General features: G+C 49.6%; 1 protein-coding gene across 2 annotated transcripts; it reads right to left on the reverse strand.

The window, feature by feature from the left end:
* Positions 1–1,396: 1,396 nt before the first annotated feature.
* LOC116973078 (protein yippee-like 5) lies at positions 1,397–5,124 on the reverse strand. 2 transcript variants are annotated; one of them, XM_033020747.1, is made up of 3 exons: positions 5,012–5,124; positions 2,500–2,674; positions 1,397–2,073 (listed from the first exon to the last, which is right to left on the reverse strand). In XM_033020747.1, exons 2-3 carry the CDS (start codon positions 2,638–2,640, stop codon positions 1,849–1,851), a joined length of 366 nt encoding a protein of 121 aa, XP_032876638.1. In that variant the 5' UTR covers positions 2,641–2,674; positions 5,012–5,124; the 3' UTR covers positions 1,397–1,848. The 2 variants fall into 2 exon arrangements, with proteins under 2 accessions (XP_032876638.1, XP_032876639.1); XM_033020748.1 differs by lacking the exon at positions 5,012–5,124 and adding an exon at positions 4,669–4,808.
* Between the last annotated feature and the right edge of the window lie 14,329 nt (positions 5,125–19,453).

The raw sequence follows: 19,453 nt of genomic DNA on the forward strand, positions 1-19,453 counted from the left end.
TTGAACCCTGGTGTCTGGCGCAGTGAGGCAGCAGCTCTACAAGCTGCACTACAGTACCACCCTAACAAACAAGCAAGCATTGAGCCTCCACAGCTGTCTGGCCTGGAGAATTCATGATCCACAAATTCCACACAGCCCAGATAAGCTCACCCTATCCTGAAATACTATGTCATCTGATTCTCGCAGGGAAAATACCCTCACTACTCTTCTCTCTATCTTGTTTCCATAAATATCACCCTTCCTATTTTTGTACTCCAATGAATTTCGACACTAGCGAAGCCTCTGTTGCCCAAGAATTAACCCAGTGAACCTGCTCCCCACTGCTGCCAATACAAGCACGTTCATCCTTAAATTTGGAAACCTGGCCTCCTCTGGACAAGGGGGGGGGGGGGGGGGAGGGAGACTACTGTTGGCAGTGCAAGTCTGCAGCAGGAGTTTGGAATCATTTGGCAGGACACTGAATATTCTAACAAACCTCTACAGATGTCTTGGCAGTTGCATCACACCCGGTGCAGCGATTCCAACACACGGGAATGCAAGAGGTTGAAGAGACTGGCGGATTCAGCACCAGCACAGCCCTCCACACCATGAAAAGCATCTACATGCGGTGCTGGCTAAAGGCAGCAGCAACTGTCATCATCAAGAATTACAACCGGGCCATGTCCCCTTTTCATTGCTACCATCAGTACAGAAGCCTGATGTCACATACCACTGGGTTCAAGAATATATTTTCCTACAAGCACTAGGGTCTTGAACCAATCTGCACAACCCTAATCAGCAACTAAAACATTAGACTATCATGCATCTCTGGAGAGAAGGAATGGGTGATGTTTCGACCCAAAACGTCACCCATACCTTCTCTCCAGAGATGCTGCCTGTCCCGCTGAGTTACTCTAGCATTGTGTATTTATCTTCAGTGTAAACGAGCTTCTACAGTTCCGTTGTACACACTAGATTGACTGGTCTTCCAATTGTTTGTGTAATCGTGTGTAATTATGTACAATTTATGTTTTGTGTTGTCTGTCTATGTGCCTGTGACGCAGCTCATTGCTACTACATTACTGTACTTGTGCACGTGACAATAAACTCAACTTGACTTGAGAGTGTGGCCCAGAGCGTAGGTCCGGAATGCAGCACCTGTTGCACCATCGGTCTCCTGGAAAACAAGCAGCGTGTCTGTGCTGAACAAGTGCTGTTACAGCTCAACGATGGCAAGCATGGACGAACATTATCTGTTTATTAAATTCTCGACACATTACAGAGGATCTCAAGAGGAAACCAGTACCTTTCCACCTCCACCTCTCTCCACCCCCCTTCCCCTTCCCCCCCCTCCCCCCCCCCCCCCCACCCTGCTCCCCCCCCCTTCTCCCCCTCCCCCCCCCCTCCCCCCCCCCGAGTGTAGCAGTGATTTCAAGGCAGTAAGGTATTACCTCAGACTGGACTAAATCCAGGTACTGAGGAGCTCCCACCTCACTCCCAATCATCCACCATCCAGGACTGCCGCCCAACAGAATGATAACTTTGCTCCCATTCCCCCCTCACACCCCAGATCACAAAGGGCAGATTTACAAGCTCAGGCAAGCTGGCACCTAGCATATAACAGGCAGCTAGAGAAATGTACTAAAATAATTAAATTAAAAAAACAAGAACAAAGCAGATGGAGGTCAGCCTACTGGTAATGCTGCAAGGTTAAATCAGTGTGTACACAGACACATGACAACATGCCAGACTGGATGCCAAGCTGACACTGTACACCAAAGAAAGATAACTGTTTTTTAAATAAAAGTATTTCTTCCTTCTTTGAAGCCAGAAAACAGAAGAGAAAGAATTGTCTAAAAGAAGGGCCCCTCAGGAAGCGTCGGAGGGAACGTGCTCTTCGAAGCCTTCGCTCTCCCGCACCAGGGCCCTCTCGAGGATCACTCGGCCCTCCTTGTAGCGCTGGCTGTCCTCGGTCGCAAACTCATAGATCCAGCCCAGCTTACTGTTGCAGTTCTTGCAGCTGACGTCTCGCACCATGTGTCTGCCGGTGAGCATCACCCGGTCCTGCACCTCGCTGTACTGGAGGTTCACCACCTGGCCAGGGCAGGGCAGGACAGTCAGAGATCCGCGACCCATTCACAGTTCAGCCGTGCAGACACCACACACACCCTTCCACCTCACACATTCACATGCCCGCCCCAGGGACATGCACGCCCTCCATCCCTCACCCTTGCACCCACACCACCAATGCACCCCAATCCCACCACCACACAGCACCCACCCATCACCCTCGCACTCAATCCACATATGCACCCACCCTTCCAACACGCGCACCTCACTCACACAACAACCCCAACCCCCACTCATACACCGACTCCATATCTATTCATCCCCATCACCCCGCCCTCCGCTCCCAATGTGGACAGCCTCTCATATATGAATATAGAGGGGTATCTCTGGCTAGGTCCACTGGAAACTGTGCCGGGGGGTTGTGGTGGGTTTGACATGGAGCTTGCTCACCTTGTTGAAGAGGAAGGCTCTCCCTGTGGCTCCAGTGAAGCGCGTGGAGATGAGCTCAGAGCGGTTGGTCAGGATGGTATCACAGTTGGCGCAGGAGAAGAGACGAGTGCCCCCGATGTGGTCCAAGAAGATTCTGCCCATGATTGCAGGAATCAGGTCAGTCACTACGTGGGATCTGCAAATCACACCCTCAGTCAGTGCTTCCTTCCACATCCCACACTGGTCACAGACCCTAACCCGGAACACACACACACACACACCTCCTGTCCAAGACCGGGGCCGGAGACCACGGGATGAGGTGTGGAAAGCAGGGAGAGCTGCCCAGGTTGTGGATCGGTGTTAGGTAAGGGATATTGGCAAACTGTCTGCTCCATCTACACTCCAAGCAGCCAGCTCACATCCCAGTCACTCGCTTCTTCCCTCTTCCCTCTCCCATCAGACAGAAGATAAAAGCTTGAAGCACATATAACCATTTCACCACTCTTATCAGGTTACTGAATGGTACTTGGGGGTATTCCTAATCTACCAACCTACCTCATTGTGACTATTGCACTTTTTTCTCTGTAACACTATAACACACACTATATATTTTTCTTTGCACCACCTGTTGTACCAGTGTATAACTTGATTGTACTCATGCGTAGTATGATTTGACTAGATACCATGTAAACAAAGCTTTTCATTGTATTCCACGACATGTGACAATAATAAACTAATGCGCTGGCCACACCAGCAGTACATCTTCACCTAGTTAAGGAGGCCTACCTCCCAACGTGTGAGGTGATGTCAGGTGGTGATAGTGCCAGGGTACGTTCTCCCCTCATCCTCAATATGAGATGATACTAGGGGCTGGGAAGTGTGAAATATAACAGCATTCACATGCGAGGGCATCTCCAGCAATGATCCGTCGCATGCTCCTGGCAGGCAGGATTATTATTTTTTATTTTTTTATTTAAAAAAATATATAAATCACCTTGCAGGTCCGGGTTAACTCAGGGTAGAAGGCAGACCTGGAAAAGGCAGGCCACATTCCACAAACAAAATTCAATTGTGCTATGGTGAACAAAGGCAATACAGCAGATGTCATCGATATGGATGTGAAGAAATCACCACAGAAAAGGCTTGTTTGAGCAAGAGAAGGGTCACCCAACTTCAATCAAATGCAGGCCTAACGAAAAAGCCAATGGCTGAAGGAGGTTTGAATGGTCAACAACAGTCCCCTGCACTGACAAAGACAGGCTCTGCGTACAGACAGGGTTCCAAATAATAAATGACTTGGATAATGTAGCTGACGGTGTGATAAATAGTGATGATGTCAATCAGCTGTGACAGGTGTTGTGGCAGATGGAGTTCAATTCTGCAAAATGTGGAAAGTGGCATTTTGGCGAGGGACAGGGTGGTACAGATTTAGCAGCACAGTGCTGAAGGGTGCAAAGGAACAAAGGGATAGGGGGGGCGGGGTTTGTTGTACAGATCTTTGAAGGTGGCAGGTCACGCAGAAATGCTGGCCAAATGTGGTACCCTGTTTTCATTTGAGACAGAGATGAGTGGGGTAGCTTTACAAGGCTCTGCTTATGTGCATTCACAGAAATGATTTCAGCTTTCAGCAAGGAGACAGTCTTTAGGAGTGGGAAGAAGGAGGACTGGAACTCTGAAGTTGAAGGGATTCATGTAGTTCTGCACCTGGTGCACAGCCCACCTTGCACTGATGTTGGGCTCACGTCTATATTTACCAGACTTTTCCATTTGTTGAAAAGTGGAGCATATTTGCCCTCCTCCAGTCACCTGGTACCTCATTTGTGTCCAGTGAAGATTTAGAAATCTAAGCAATCTTGTCCCCTGTAGCAGCCTAGGATGAATCCCATCTGGCCCTGAGGAGTTATCCACTTTATTCATGATGACCGGCACTAGTCCATCACCTCCCCCTTCACTCAATCCTCCTGCTACCAAGTCAGTTGCGTTTGTGAATACTCATAGAAGGAATTAATTTAGGAACTGACTGTCTTAGAATACCATCTGCCTCAACGCACAGATTGCCCGATGTCTCTAATATGTTCCACATTATTTTGCCCTGAATATACTTTAGAAACCCTTAGATTTACAAATTCTATTTGAAGGGTTTCTTGCGACTCGGATACACACAGAGACACTGTATCCCCTCGCCCCTACTTCTCAAGAGCTGTAACTTTTATCTTCCGGGGCGGAACTTCGCCCTATTGCCCAGGGTATTCGCCGAGGACAAGCCAAACCCCGGACCAGGGCCTCTTCCCCCGCTAACGCCTGTACACTGGGCCTGGACACCGACCACTCCCTCTCACCCCCCCCCCCCCCCCAGCCTGGAGCCACTCTCCCGCCTGTTACCCCCGGACCGGAGCCTCACACCGTCCTGAATCCCGGCCAGAGGCCGCGGTCTCTCGGTCGGTCTGTCTGTCACTCTCTCCCCTACACCCTAGCCCCGCGTCCTACACGTCGGGCTCGGTAGCCAGTGGGCCGGCCGGTGTACCCCGTGTACCTGCCACTGTGGGCCGCGTCCAGCAAGCGCGTCTCCGGGGCCGCAGTGAATCCGCTCTATGGTCTTTGGTGAATCTGGCGTCACCGCAACAACACACGTGACCCGGCGGGCGGGGCGGGACCGAACGCGTGGGACGCAAACGGGGCGGGGCATTTTGCATGTGACGCAGTAGTGGGCGGGGTTAGACGCGTGTGCCGACAGAGGGGGCGGGGCCGGTCGCTATTGACAGCAAATATCATAGAGCTCTAGTATCTTTGATTGACAGGCTGAGACTTGGAGCGTAGGAGGCTGATAGATGTGTATACAAGAGTCAAGAGAGCTTATTGTCATGTGTCCCAGATAGGACAATGAAATTCTTGCTTGCTGCAGCACAACAGAATATTGCAGGCATAAATACAGATCAGATCAGAGTGTCCATATACCATAGAATATACACACGTAAATAAACAGATAAAGTGCAATAGGCTATGTTCAAGGAGCACTTCAACTCCCCCTCCCATTCCCAATCCGACCTCTCTGTCCTGGGTCTCCTCCATTGCCAGAGTGAGCAACACCGGAAATTGGAAGAACAGCACCTCATATTCCGCTTGGGGAGCCTGCATCCGGACGGCATGAACATTGAATTCTCCCAATTTTGTTAACCCTTGATGTCTCCTCCCCTTCCTTAGCCCATGAGCTGTCTCCTCCCATCCCCCAGCCCTCGGGCTCCTCCTCCTCCCTTTTTCCTTCCTACTCCCCGCCACCCCCTATCAGTCTGAAGAAGGGTTTCGGCCCAAAACGTTACCCATCTCCTTCGCTCCATAGATGCTGCTGCACCCGCTGAGTTTCTCCAGCATTTTTGTGTAAGTGCAATAGGCTGTTTAGGCTCTGGGCCGAGGAGCTTTTTCGTTCAGGTTCGTGACCCAACTCACGGAACTCCCTGAATGTTTCACATATTGTGTAAAAATATTATAGAAATCATGCCTGAAACGTGTCAAGAACAAACCCTGCACATATTTTTTAAATATGAGAAAAACCTCCAATTTTCCGAGTTGTAATTGTCCAATCAATGTGCACGTTTGACATTGCGTCGGACGCCAATTGAGCAATCAGATGTTTTGTTTCATGGTAGCTAGGCAGCGAGCACTCTGGGTGCCTCCTAATTACATCAAAACAATAGCAAGGTGTCAAAGGAATAAAGGTAATGCTAACCTTGCTGATAATTTTGTTTGACCATTGATTTATCTTTGTAAAGTTATGATGTGAACTGTTAAATAAAATGATAAATAAAAATGTAGAGCTAGGGTTAGAATTTGGATTAGGGAAGGTCAGTCAGTCATTCAGTCGGTCGGTCAGTCAGTCAGTTGGTAGGCCGGGCTGTCGGTAGGCCGGTGGATGTTGTGAAGGATCGGTCGGGCTGTCGGTAGGCCGGTGAGTGCTGTGATTGGGCTGTAGGGCCACCGGTCAGTCGGGCTGCCGGTCAGTGCTGCGAGTGGATGGTCGGGCTGTTGGACCGGCCCGTGGGTGCTGTGAAGGATCGGTCGAGCTGTCGGTAGGCCAGTGTTGCAGCGAGCGAGTGGGTGGACTGACGGAGCCAGCGCTATGGGGGTGCTGAAGGCGGCCCGGGCGGCGTGCAGGGCAGTGCTGCTCTCCACTATCATCACCATGATGATCCAGAAGGGCATGCTGGCCAAGGTGGACCCGCTGAGCGGCCACACTTACGGAGCCCGCAGCCGGTCCCAAAGCGGCTCCAGCTCAAGTCATGGGTAGCTCTGGAAGGGGGGCAAGTTAGAGTGAGGGTTAGGCATTTTCCTCTCAGTGGAAGATGCCTTAGCTTTCCCCCAGCCTGGCACTGCCCCAGTCTCACTATGGCCGTGACCCCCTCTCTACCCACTGGCAGTCAGTGGGGTTCAGTAAACGGGGGAACCCACAGGAACTGCCCTCACCCATTAATTAGGCAGTATGGTATAATAATATATGGTTTAAATGGACTGCAGCACAGAATTAGGCTCCCCATAGAGTAATATGGGGAGCCTAATATGGCTGAGGAACTGGTGCAGGGGGCAGGGATTTAGATTCTTAGATCACTGGGATCTGTTTTGGAGTAAGGGGGAACTGTACAAAAGGGAGGGATTGCATCTTAACAGGTGGGGGACCAGCATTCTGGCACTGCTGCCACTGCTACACGGGTGGTTTTAAACTGAATAAGGGGGGTGGGGTGTCAAATGGGATAGTCGAGGACGGAGTTAATAGGAAAGAGAGTAAAGGGATAGTTAATTACCCCAGAATTAACGGGAAAGGAAGCTCACAAAAGGATAGGAGAGTATGGCCAAGTGTAATAGGGATCGATGTGAAAGGTGAGATGCGTAAGGAATTTAAAATATTGTATATGAATACACGAAGTATAAGAAGTAAAGTAGATGAGCTTGAGACTCAGTTAGAGGTTGGTAGATATGACATTGTGGGGATTACTGAGACGTGGCTGCGGGAGGATCGGACCTGGGAACTTAATATTCACGGTTATACATCCTATAGAAGAAGGGTTTCGGCCCGAAACGTTGCCTATCTCCTTCGCTCCATAGATGCTGCTGCACCCGCTGAGTTTCTCCAGCATTTTTGTGTACTTATAGAAAGGACAGGCAGGTGTCCTTTCTATAGGTACACTTATAGAGGAGGGGTAGCTCTGCTGGTGAGGGATGGAATTCAGTCCCTTGCGAGGGAACACATAGGGACTAACGAGGTAGAGTCACTGTCAATTGAGTTGAGGAATTGTAAAGGCAAGAAGACACTAATTGGTGTTATCTACAGACCCCCAAATAGTAGCCCAGATGTAGGGTGTAAGTTGCAGCAGGAGTTAAAACTGGCATGTAACAAAGGTAATGCCACTATGGTGATGGGGGATTTCAATATGCAGGTAGACTGGGAAAATCAAGTTGGTTCAGGACCCCAAGAAAGAGGGTTTGTACATTGCCTCTGAGATGGATTCTTAGAGCAGCTTGTAATGGAGCCGACCAGAGAAAAGGCAATTCTGGATTTAGCGTTGTCCAATGAACCAGATATGATAAGAGAACTCGAGGTAAAGGAACCGCTTGGATGTAGTGATCATAATATGATTAGTTTTAATCTGCAATTTGATAAGGAGAAGGTTAAATCCGTAGCAGTGATGCAGTTGAACAAAGGGGACTATGAAGGCATGAGAGAGGAGCTGGCTAAGGTAGACTGGAAAAGGATCCTAGCAGGAATGACGGTGGAACAGCAATGGCAGGAATTTCTGGGCATAATCTGGAAGACACAGGATCATTTCATTCCAAAAAGGAAGAAAGATTCTAAGTAGGAGGCAACCGTGGCTGACAAGAGAAGTTAGGGATGAAATAAAACTAAAAGAAAAGATGTATAACACAGCAAAGAGTAGCCAGAAGCCAAAGGATTGGGAAACTTTCATAGGACAACAGAAGGAAACAAAACGGGCAATACGCGCTGAAAAGATGAAATGCGAAGGGAAGCTGGCCAGGAATATAAAGAAGGACAGTAAAAGCTTCTTTAGATATGTTAAGGGAAAAAGAGTAGCAAAGTCAAATGTGGGTCCCTTGAAGGCAGACACGGGTGAAATTATTATGGGCAACAAGGAAATGGCAGAAGAGTTGAATAGGTACTTCGGATCTGTCTTCACTAAGGAAGACACAAACAATCTCCCAGATGTACTGGAGGACAGAGGATCTAAGGGGGTAGAGGAACTGAAATAAATTTTCATTAGGCGAGAAATAGTATTGGGTAGGCTAATGGGACTGAAGGATGATAAATCCCCTGGGCCTGATGGTCTGCATCCCAGGGTCCTCAGGGAGGTGGCTCTAGAAATAGTGGGCGCATTGGTGATTATTTTCCAATGTTCAATAGATTCAGGATCAATTCCTGTGGATTGGAGAATAGCTAATGCTATCCCACTTTTCAAGAAAGGAGCGAGAGAGAAAACAGGGAATTACAGACCAGTTAGCCTGACTTCGGTGGTGGGAAAGATGCTGGAGTCAATTATTAAAGAGGTAATAATGGGGCATTTGGATAGCAGCAAAAGGATTAGTCCAAGTCAACATGGATTTATGAAAGGGAAACCATGCTTGACTAATCTTCTGGAATTTTTTGAGGACGTGACAAGTAAAATGGATGAAGGGGTGCCAGTGGATGTAGTGTATCTAGACTTTCAGAAAGACTTTGATAAAGTCCCACACGGGAGACTGGTGACTAAAATTAGAGCACATTATATTGGGGGTAGGGTGTTGACATGGATAGAAAATTGGTTGGCAGACCGGAAGCAAAGTGTAGGAGTGAACGGGTTATTTTCAGAATGGCAGGCAGTGGCGAGTGGAGTGCCGCAAGGTTCGGTGTTGGGGCCGCAACTGTTTACCATATATATTAATGATTTGGAAGAGAGAATTAGGAGCAACACTAGCAAGTTTGCAGATGACACAAAGCTGGGTGGCACTGTGAAGAGGATGTTAGGAGGTTGCAAGGTGACCTGGACAGGTTGAGTGAGTGGGCAGATGCGTGGCAGATGCAGTATAATATAGATAAATGTGAGGTTATCCACTTTGGTGGCAAAAACAAGGGGGCAGATTATTATCTCAATGGGGTTAGGTTAGGTAAAGGGGAGGTGCAGCGAGACCTGGGTGTCCTTGTACACCGGTCACTGAAAGTTGGCGTGCAGGTACAGCAGGCAGTGAAGAAAGCTAATGGAATGTTGGCCTTCATAACAAGAGGATTTCAGTATAGGAGTAAAGAGGTTCTTCTGCAGTTGTATAGGGCTCTGGTGAGACCACATCTGGAGTATTGTGTACAGTTTTGGTCTCCTAATTTGAGAAAGGACATCCTTGTGATTGAGGCAGTGCAGCGTAGGTTCACGAGATTGATCCTTGGGATGGCGGGACTGTTATATGAGGAAAGATTAAAAAGACAAGGCTTGTATTCACTGGAGTTTAGAAGGATGAGGGGGATCCTTCTAAACGTAAGGACTGGACTAGCTAAATGCAGGAAAAATGCTCCCAATGTTGGGCGAGTCCAGAACCAGGGGCCACAGTCTTAGAATAAAGGGGAGGTCGTTTAAGACTGAGGTGAGAAAAAACGTTTTCACCCAGAGAGTTGGGAATTTATGGAATTCCCTACCACAGAGGGCAGTGGAGGCCAAGTCACTGGATGGATTTAAGAGAGAGTTAGATAGAGCTCTAGGGGCTAGTGAAGTCAAGGGATATGGGGAGAAGGCAGTCACGGTTTATTGATAGGGGTCGATCAGTCATGATCACAATGTATGGCGGTGCTGGCTCGAAGGGCCGAATGGCCTCCTCCTGCATCTATTTTCTATGTTAATAGGAGCATTGAACACTAGATGGCGCTTACTTTTTCGATCTCATTCGATCTCATACTTAGCTTAATTAATTAATGTGCAACTTTTGGCACTGACGAGTTATGACTTCCTTCTCAATTATATTTAATCTAAATCTGTGAAAAATGTCGGGGGTCGGTGAGGGGGGGATGGTCGGGGGGGGGGGGGTCGGGGTCCGGTGCAGCGCGGTCAGTGCCTCTGGATGGGCCGAGGGACCAGACTGTGCCCACCCTCTGCTGCAGCTGACGGGGACGTTGCCGGGTTTTTGTCCCCGTGTGTCCACTGTCCTGAGCCACGGCCCCGTGTGTGGGTGCTGCCAACTCACAGCCCATGATAGTCGGGTGGGCGAAGGGCGTCCGTAGCCGGACAGCGCTGACCCCGGGGGGAGAGTAGGGGGCTGTCCCGAGGGATGCGTTCCTTCGGCCGCTTACACCTTGGTGCTAGGGTTCAGAGCAAAGATACTAGAGCATTTGGTTCAGAGCGTTCAGTCACCCTCCACAATTATTTACAGCGCAAAAATTGACCATTTCGGCAGTTTTTAACAGGTAAGAAAGTATGTGTTTTGTGTGTTAACAGTGTATGCCGGAGGCTGCCATGTCCTCCAGAAGGATTGTGCTGCTCCATGCGTCACACCCTTTGACCCATTGACCTTACGTGCAACCCCCCTATACATGATTACAATCGAGCCATCCACAGTGTACAGATACATGATAACATTTTTGGTGACTGACCTGAAAGTGCATATGTAACAAATCTGGTAAAAAATGTAATAAATCTGGATCCAGCTTGGCTGTGAAGTCTTGACAATACGTGAGGGGCCACTCAGCAAAGCAACCACGGAATGGAACCGTACCCGATTCCAAAAGGAGAGATGGTACACTGTCTTAAAGCCGGTCTTAGAGAATCAAACTGAAACAGAATAGAGAGACTCCTGTCTCTGACAGTTTTATATCACTACAACATGGACCACAACCTTTGGAGAAAGAAGACAGTTGCATTTACTTTGCCTCATGGTGAGGTCAATGCAGCGGTGCGCTCTCACCATGTCCTTTTAATTTTTCAAAACTCTTTAGATTCTGGAGTAGTTCCTGAGGATTGGAGGGTAGCTAATGTAACCCCACTTTTTTAAAAAGAGAGGGAGAGAGAAAACGGGGAATTACAGACCAGTTAGTCTAACATCGGTAGTGGGGAAACTGCTAGAGTCAGTTATTAAAGATGGGATAGCAGCACATTTGGAAAGTGGTGAAATAATTGGACAAAGTCAGCATGGATTTATGAAAGGTAAATCATGTCTGACGAATCTTATAGAATTTTTCGAGGATGTAACTAGTAGAGTGGATAAGGGAGAACCAGTGGATATGTTATATCTGGACTTTCAGAAGGCTTTCGACAAGGTCCCACATAAGAGATTAGTATACAAACTTAAAGCACACGGTATTGGAGGTTCAGTATTGATGTGGATAGAGAACTGGCTGGCAGACAGGAAGCAAAGAGTAGGAGTAAACGGGTCCTTTTCAGAATGGCAGGCAGTGACTAGTGGGGTACCACAAGGCTCAGTGCTGGGACCCCAGCTATTTACAATATATATTAATGATTTGGACGAGGGAATTGAATTGAACATCTCCAAGTTTGCGGATGACACGAAGCTGGGGGGCAGTATTAGCTGTGAGGAGGATGCTAGGAGGCTGCAAGGTGACTTGGATAGGCTGGGTGAATGGGCAAATGCATGGCAGATGCAGTATAATATGGATAAATGTGAGGTTATCCACTTTGGTGGCAAAAACAGGAAAGTAGACTATTATCTGAATGGTGGCCGATTAGGAAAAGGGGAGATGCAACAAGACCTGGGTGTCATGGTACACAAGTCATTGAAAGTAGGCATGCAGGTGCAGCAGGCAGTGAAGAAAGTGAATGGTATGTTAGCATTCATAGCAAAAGGATTTGAGTATAGGAGCAGGGAGGTTCTACTGCAGTTGTACAGGGTCTTGGTGAGACCACAACTGGTGTATTGCGTACAGTTTTGGTCTCCTAATCTGAGGAAAGACATTCTTGCCGTAGAGGGAGTACAGAGAAGGTTCACCAGACTGATTCCTGGGATGTCAGGACTTTCATATGAAGAAAGACTGGATAGACTCGGCTTGTACTCACTAGAATTTAGAAGATTGAGGGGGGATCTTATAGAAACTTACAAAATTCTTAAGGGGTTGGACAGGCTAGATGCAGGAAGATTGTTCCCAATGTTGGGGAAGTCCAGAACAAGGGGTCACAGTTTAAGGATAAGGGGGAAATCTTTTAGGACCGAGATGAGAAAAACATTTTTCACACAGAGTGGTGAATCTGTGGAATTCTCCGCCACAGAAGGTAGTTGAGGCCAGTTCATTGGCTATATTTAAGAGGGAGTTAGATGTGGCCCTTGTGGCTAAAGGGATCAGAGGGTATGGAGAGAAGGCAGGTACAGGATACTGAGTTGGATGATCAGCCATGATCATATTGAATGGCGGTGCAGGCTCGAAGGGCCGAATGGCCTACTCCTGCACCTATTTTCTATGTTTCTGACTGGGTCTTTCTGAAACTGGTGCAGTTGGTAGAATCGCTGCCTCACAGCACCAGCCACCCAGGCCTGACCCCGACATGTGATGCAATGTGCCTGTTGGGAAAGTGTTGAGGTTATATGAGGAAATTAGTAGAGTTTAGTCGAATGAGAGACAAACGACCAGTTTTCTCAAACGATATTTATTCTGAACACGTTCTCTGGTACCACAGGTCTAACAAACGCGACTGGCCACAACGGTGGCCGTCGAACAACTGACGCGTGAAATAGAAAACCGCGCGAAAACACTGACCCCTCCCGGGTCACTGGTTCGCGGCTTCCGACCGGCGGGTTCGATATTGGCGCTCACCAGCAGGTGCCGCTACACGAGTGGGATTGTTCTATGAACCTAGTGTTGTCTCGATGGGCTAAATGACCTCTTTCCATGTTGCAAGAAATTATGGAATTTTAAAGCAATTAATTAGAGGACAAGAATAAAGACACCTCACAATGTTGCCCCGTCAAAGCAACACGGTCCGTCATGAGAGGTGTAAATGAGATTCTTCGGGTCTTTTAAATTCATATACTGGATATGTATGAATAGATTGCCCTTGATGGAGTGAGAGCTGCCTACAAGATCTGCTGCATGTTTGTGTTGAAATGTCCCCACAGTGTTGTTAGAAAAGACTTTCAGGATTTGGATCCAGCAGCAGTAAAGAACCTTCAAATAACATAGAACAGTACAGCACAGGAACAGGCCCTTCGGCCCACGATGTCTGCACCAACCATGATGCCAAATTAAACAAACAACATTTGCCTGCATTTGATCCATATCCCCCCCATTCCCTGTGTGTTCATGTGACTGACTAAATGTCTCTTAAACATTGCTATTGTATCTGCTTCCATCATCTCCCCTAACAGCGCGTTCCAGGCAACCACCACTCTGTCTAAAAAAAACTTTCCTTCTCAGTTCATGTTCTTTAATATTTAACATTTCCACGAACGGCTACTATTTTTGGATTCTTGGGCTGGGGGCTCAGTCACTCAAGCCTGTTGTGCTGGCAGCTCGCTCACTCTCGGCTGGTGGGCTGGCGGTTGACTCACGGCTATTCCTTAAAATTCCATTTCAAGCAGGGTGCAAGGCCACCAAATTCAAGTGCAGTTTCTTACCACTTCAAGCAGGGTGCAAGGCCACCATATTCAAGTGCAGTTTCAAACCATTTCAAGCAGGGTGCAAGGCCACTAAAGACAGCGAGTCGTGACCTCTTCCTCCTCCATCTTGCAGAGACTGAGCTACGCCCACACTTCTGGGTTTTATAGTCCCTCCCCCTCCCACCAGAAGGGGCGTGGCCTTCATGGCGTGATTGACAGGAGAGAGAATCTCAACATTTTTTAAACACTAATAACTCTTTTAGTTTTTCCATCGATGGGTAAAATCCTCGGCACCTGATGAGCGGAGGGGAACTGAGTAAGATGGTCAAAAATCACAGCCGTTCGTGGTAGCATTTTTTCTAAAATCAATATAAAGCGCAAACAGGAAATGGTCAAGATTAGACTTTTAATTATGTAGAAGGCAAGGCAATTTTAATTTGGTAAGGCAATTTTAATTAGACAAGGCAACTTTAATTAAGCAAGGCAACTTTAATTAAGCAAGGCAACTTTAATTAGGCAAGGCAACTTTAATTAGGCAAGGTAACTTTAATTAGGCAAGGCGACTTTAATTAGGCAACACAGCTTTAGCATTACCAAACCAAAGGCAACACAGCTTTAGCATTTCCAAACCAAAGGCAACACAGCTTTAGCATTTCCAAACTATATTTTCAAACCACATTAAGGGCACTGGCAGGTCAGTAAAACCACTCACAGTTTAGTCATCAGTCTGAAGAAGGGTTTCGGCCCGAAACGTCGCCTATTTCCTTCGCTCCATAGATGCTGCTGCACCCGCTGAGTTTCTCCAGCATTTTTGTGTACCCACAGTTTAGTAGACACGTGTTCAGTGTTATTCACAGCTCAGACTGAGAGATGTGACCCTCTCGCTACCCCCATTTTGCAGAGACTGACTGAGGCACTCAACACTTCCGGGTTTTATAGTCCCTCCGGAAGGAGCGTGGCCTTCAGGAGAGAGAATCTCAACATTTTTTAAACACTAATAACTCTTTTATTTTTCAGCGATGGGAAAAATCCTCTTGTCCTGCGCAGCGGAGGGGAACTCTGAGTAAGATGGCCAAAAATCACAGCCGTAAGTAGCAGCGTTTTTTCTAACACCACAATGTTTGGGACACTGCAATGTCATGTAAATGAAAGTAGTCATGTTTAGTATTTTGTTGCATATCCTTTGCATGCAATGACTGCTTTTAAGTCTGCGATTCATGGATATCACCAGTTACTGGGTGACTTATTAATAATAATAATAATACATTTTATTTATGGGCGCCTTTCAAGAGTCTCAAGGACACCTTACAAAAATTTAGCAGGTAGAGGAAAAACATGTAAGGGGAATGAAATTGTAACGGGTATAGCTTAGACCCAATAGCAGCACAGAATCAGGCAGGTATAGTTGGTAACGAACTTTATTACGATACTGTAACACAGAGTAGTAACACAGGAATGGGTACACCGTACTCACACAGAGGCTCAGGATTGAGCGAGGGTTCCGAAGAGGGGCAGGCAGGAGACGTGGTCGGGGTAGCGGAAGGTCCGGTCACCAGGAGATCCAACACACGATGCAAACAAACCAGCGAGGGACAGACAAAAGGAGAGTCGAAGCCAGGCAGGAAGTCGGGAAATCGCTGGAGAGTCTTGCATGAATGCTGAGAACAATCTGGCACTGTGTGAGCGGTGAGGAGAGTCTATATACCGGGTTAATTGGTGATCAGAGGCAACTGAGTGCAACAGGTGAGGAGAGTTGGCTGATGAGAGGGGAGTGGCAGGCAGGCAGGTGAGGAGAAGGAGGGACCGGTGGAAAAGTACTGGGAGGTGAAGTGGATGAGAATGAGGAGAGGGCAGACTGTGACAGAACCCCCCCCTCAAGGGACGGCTCCTGACGTCCCAAAACAAAAAAAACAAAACAATAAAGAAAATAAACCCAATCCCACGCAGAGTTGGGTGGGAGGAGGGGGACCGGAGGAGGGCTAATATTCGTCCGAGACATCCACGTCCGCATCCCCCTCCATAGCATCAGAGGAAAGCTCCGTCTCGTCGTCACTGGGTGCCTCAGGAAGAGGGGACAGAGTCTCAGGCGGCGGCGACCCCTCTAGGAGTGGCGGACTTGGACGGCTGGTCGGGATGACGCCGGTGAAACTCCCTGATGAGGGAGGCGTCCAGGATGTGTCGAGCAGGAGCCCAGGACCTCTCCTCTGGACCGTAACCCTCCCAATCGACCAGGTATTGGAGACTTCTCCCGCAACGGCGGGAGCGCAGGAGGCGGTGCACCGTAAAGGCGGGGCGATGAGACGAGGAGGTGGAGGAGGAGGGACTGCGGGGACCAGGGAGCTCTCCCGGACTGGCTTTACTCTGGACACGTGGAACGTAGGATGGACCCGCATGGAACGAGGCAACTTGAGCCTCACAGCCGCTGGGTTGATGACCTTCTGGATCTCAAAGGGACCGATGAACTTGGGTGCCAACTTCTTGGACTCCACCCTCAAGGGAAGGTCCCGGGTCGACAGCCACACCTTCTGGCCCGCGAGGTAGGTGGGGGCCTGGGTGCGGTGACGGTTGGCAGCCGTGGCGTAACGGTCCACGGAGCGGAGAAGAGCCGCCCTGGCTTGGGTCCACGTCCTGCGGCAGCGACGAATGAAGGCCTGGACGGACGGGCAGGAAACCTCTTTCTCCAGCGCCGGGAACAGTGGAGGCTGGAACCCGTAGGCACACTGGAAAGGGGAGAGCCCAGTGGCCGAGCTTGTCAGAGTGTTGTGGGCGTACTCCACCCACAACAACTGCTGGGACCAGGAGGAGGGATGCTTGGACACCATACACCGCAGCGCCGTCTCCATCTCCTGATTCTTCCTTTCAGTTTGGCCGTTGGACTGGGGATGAAATCCGGACGTCAGACTCACGGTGGCCCCCACAAGCGTGCAGAACTCCCTCCAGAACACAGAGGCAAACTGGGGTCCCCGGTCGGAGACCACATCGACGGGGAGACCATGGAGCCTGAAGGCGTGGAGTAACATGAGCTCGGCAGTTTCCTTGGCTGACGGAAGCGTGGGCAGGGGCACGAAGTGAGCCATCTTGCTAAATCTATCGACCACGGTCAGGATGGTGGTGTGACCACGGGATGGGGGCAGGCCGGTAACGAAGTCCAGGGAGATGTGGGACCATGGTTGATGGGGTACAGGCAGTGGAAGCAGATGACCCGCAGGAGCTTGGTGTGAGACCTTGTGCTGGTTGCAAACGGGACAGGCGTTGACAAACTCCCGAGTGTCCTTCTCCAGCGATGCCCACCAGAACCTCCGTAGCACCATCTCCTTGGTCCGCTGAATGCCGGGATGGCAGGTGAGTCGAGAGCTGTGGGCCCACTGAAGGACGTCGGACCGCAGGGCAGAAACCACAAACAGGCGATCAGGAGGGCATGCGCTGGGTCCCGGCTGGTTCTCCAAGGCCGCCTTGACCCTCTCCTCCAGGTAGGGGAGGCAACCCTGTGCGAGGACGGGAGGATGGTGTTAGGGCCAGAGGCAGGCTCTTCCTTCGCCAAGAACTGTCGAGAGAGAGAGCATCGGGCTTCACGTTGTGGGACCCAGGTCGGTAGGGGAGGGAGAAGTTGAAGCGGGTAAGGAAGAGAGACCAGCGGGCCTGACGAGAGTTGAGCCTCTTGGCTGACTGGAGGTATTCAAGGTTCTTGTGGTCAGTCCAAACCAAGAAAGGCTGCTTGGTTCCCTCCAGCCAGTGACGCCATTCCTCCAACGCCAACTTAACCGCCAACAGTTCTCGGTTGCCAATGTCATAATTCCTCTCAGCAGGGGTCAGGCGTCGGGAGAAGAAGGCGCATGGATGGAGCTTCTGGTCCCCGGCAGCCCGCTGGGACAGAACAGCTCCCGCCCCCACGTCGGAGGCGTCCACCTCCACCACGAACTGTCTCTCTGAGTCCGGAACTTGGAGGATGGGGGCCGATGTAAACCGTGTCTTGAATGTCTGAAAAGCTTCGTCGGCCGCGGCAGACCACCGGAACGGAACCTTGGAGGAGGTGAGTGCCGTGAGGGGTGCGGCCACAGTACTGTAGCCACGGATGAACCGTCGGTAAAAATTGGCGAACCCCAGGAACCTTTGGAGCTGCTTGCGGGAGTCAGGAACAGGCCAGGTGGTGACAGCAGAGACCTTGGCGGGGTCCATCTTGATGTTCCCTTGGCCAACGATGTATCCTAGGAAGGAGACTGACGGGGAGTGAAACTCGCACTTCTCAGCTTTAACGAAGAGCGAGTTCTCCAGGAGCCGATGTAGAACTGCCTGGACGTGGTGTACGTGTTCCTCCTTGGTCCGTGAAAAGATGAGGATGTCATCAATATAGACGAACACGTACTTGTTCAACATTTCTCTGAGAACGTCATTGACCAAAGTCTGGAAGACGGCCGGGGCGTTGGTGAGGCCAAAGGGCATCACCAGGTATTCATAATTTCCCGTGGGAGTGTTGAAGGCGGTCTTCCACTCATCTCCCTCTTTGATGCGGACCAAGTGGTATGCGTTGCGTAGATCCAACTTCAAAAAGATGGTGGCCCCCTCCAGGAGCTCGAAAGCAGAGGAGATGAGTGGGAGAGGGTAGCGATTCTTCACCGTGATACCGTTGAGCCCACGGTAATCAAGTTCAAGTGTTCAAGTGAGTTTATTGTCATGTGTCCCTGTATAGGACAATGAAATTCTTGCTTTGCTTAAGCACACAGAAAATAGTAGGCATTTACTACAAAACAGATAAATGTGTCCATATACCGTGATATAAATATATACACACATGAATAAATAAACTGGTAGTGCAAATAACAGAAAGTGGTTGCTAATAATCAGAGTTTTGTCCGAGCCAGGTTTAATAGCCTGATGGCTGAGGGGAAGTAGCTATTCCTGAACCTGGTTGTTGCAGTCTTCAGGCTCCTGTACCTTCTTCCTGAAGGTAGCAGGGAGATGAGTGTGTGGCCAGGATGGTGTGGGTCTTTGATGCAGGGACGCAGAGATTTGTCCTTCTTCTCCACGAAGAAGAACCCAGCCCCAGCAGGAGACGAGGAGGGACGGATGAGACCAGCAACCAAGGAGTCGTTTATGTATTTCTCCATGGCGCCTCTCTCAGGGGCGGACAGGGAGTAAAGGCGACCCCTAGGAGGAGCAGAACCAGGCAGGAGGTCTATGGCGCAGTCATAGGGCCGATGAGGAGGAAGGGAGGTGGCCCTATGCTAAAAACCTCCCCAAAGTCATGGTACTCGGCTGGGACCCCCGTCAGATCTGGAGCAGAACTGGAGCAGGTGGCCGGTTGAAGAGCTGAGGCTTGCTTCAGGCACACTTGGTGGCAGGAAGGGCTCCAACCCAAGATGACCCCCGTCCTCCAGTCGATGTTGGGTTGTGTCGCCGAAGCCAGGGGTAA

This window comes from Amblyraja radiata, chromosome 5, assembly GCF_010909765.2.
Source record: "Amblyraja radiata isolate CabotCenter1 chromosome 5, sAmbRad1.1.pri, whole genome shotgun sequence".
Classification (NCBI taxonomy): domain Eukaryota; kingdom Metazoa; phylum Chordata; class Chondrichthyes; order Rajiformes; family Rajidae; genus Amblyraja; species Amblyraja radiata.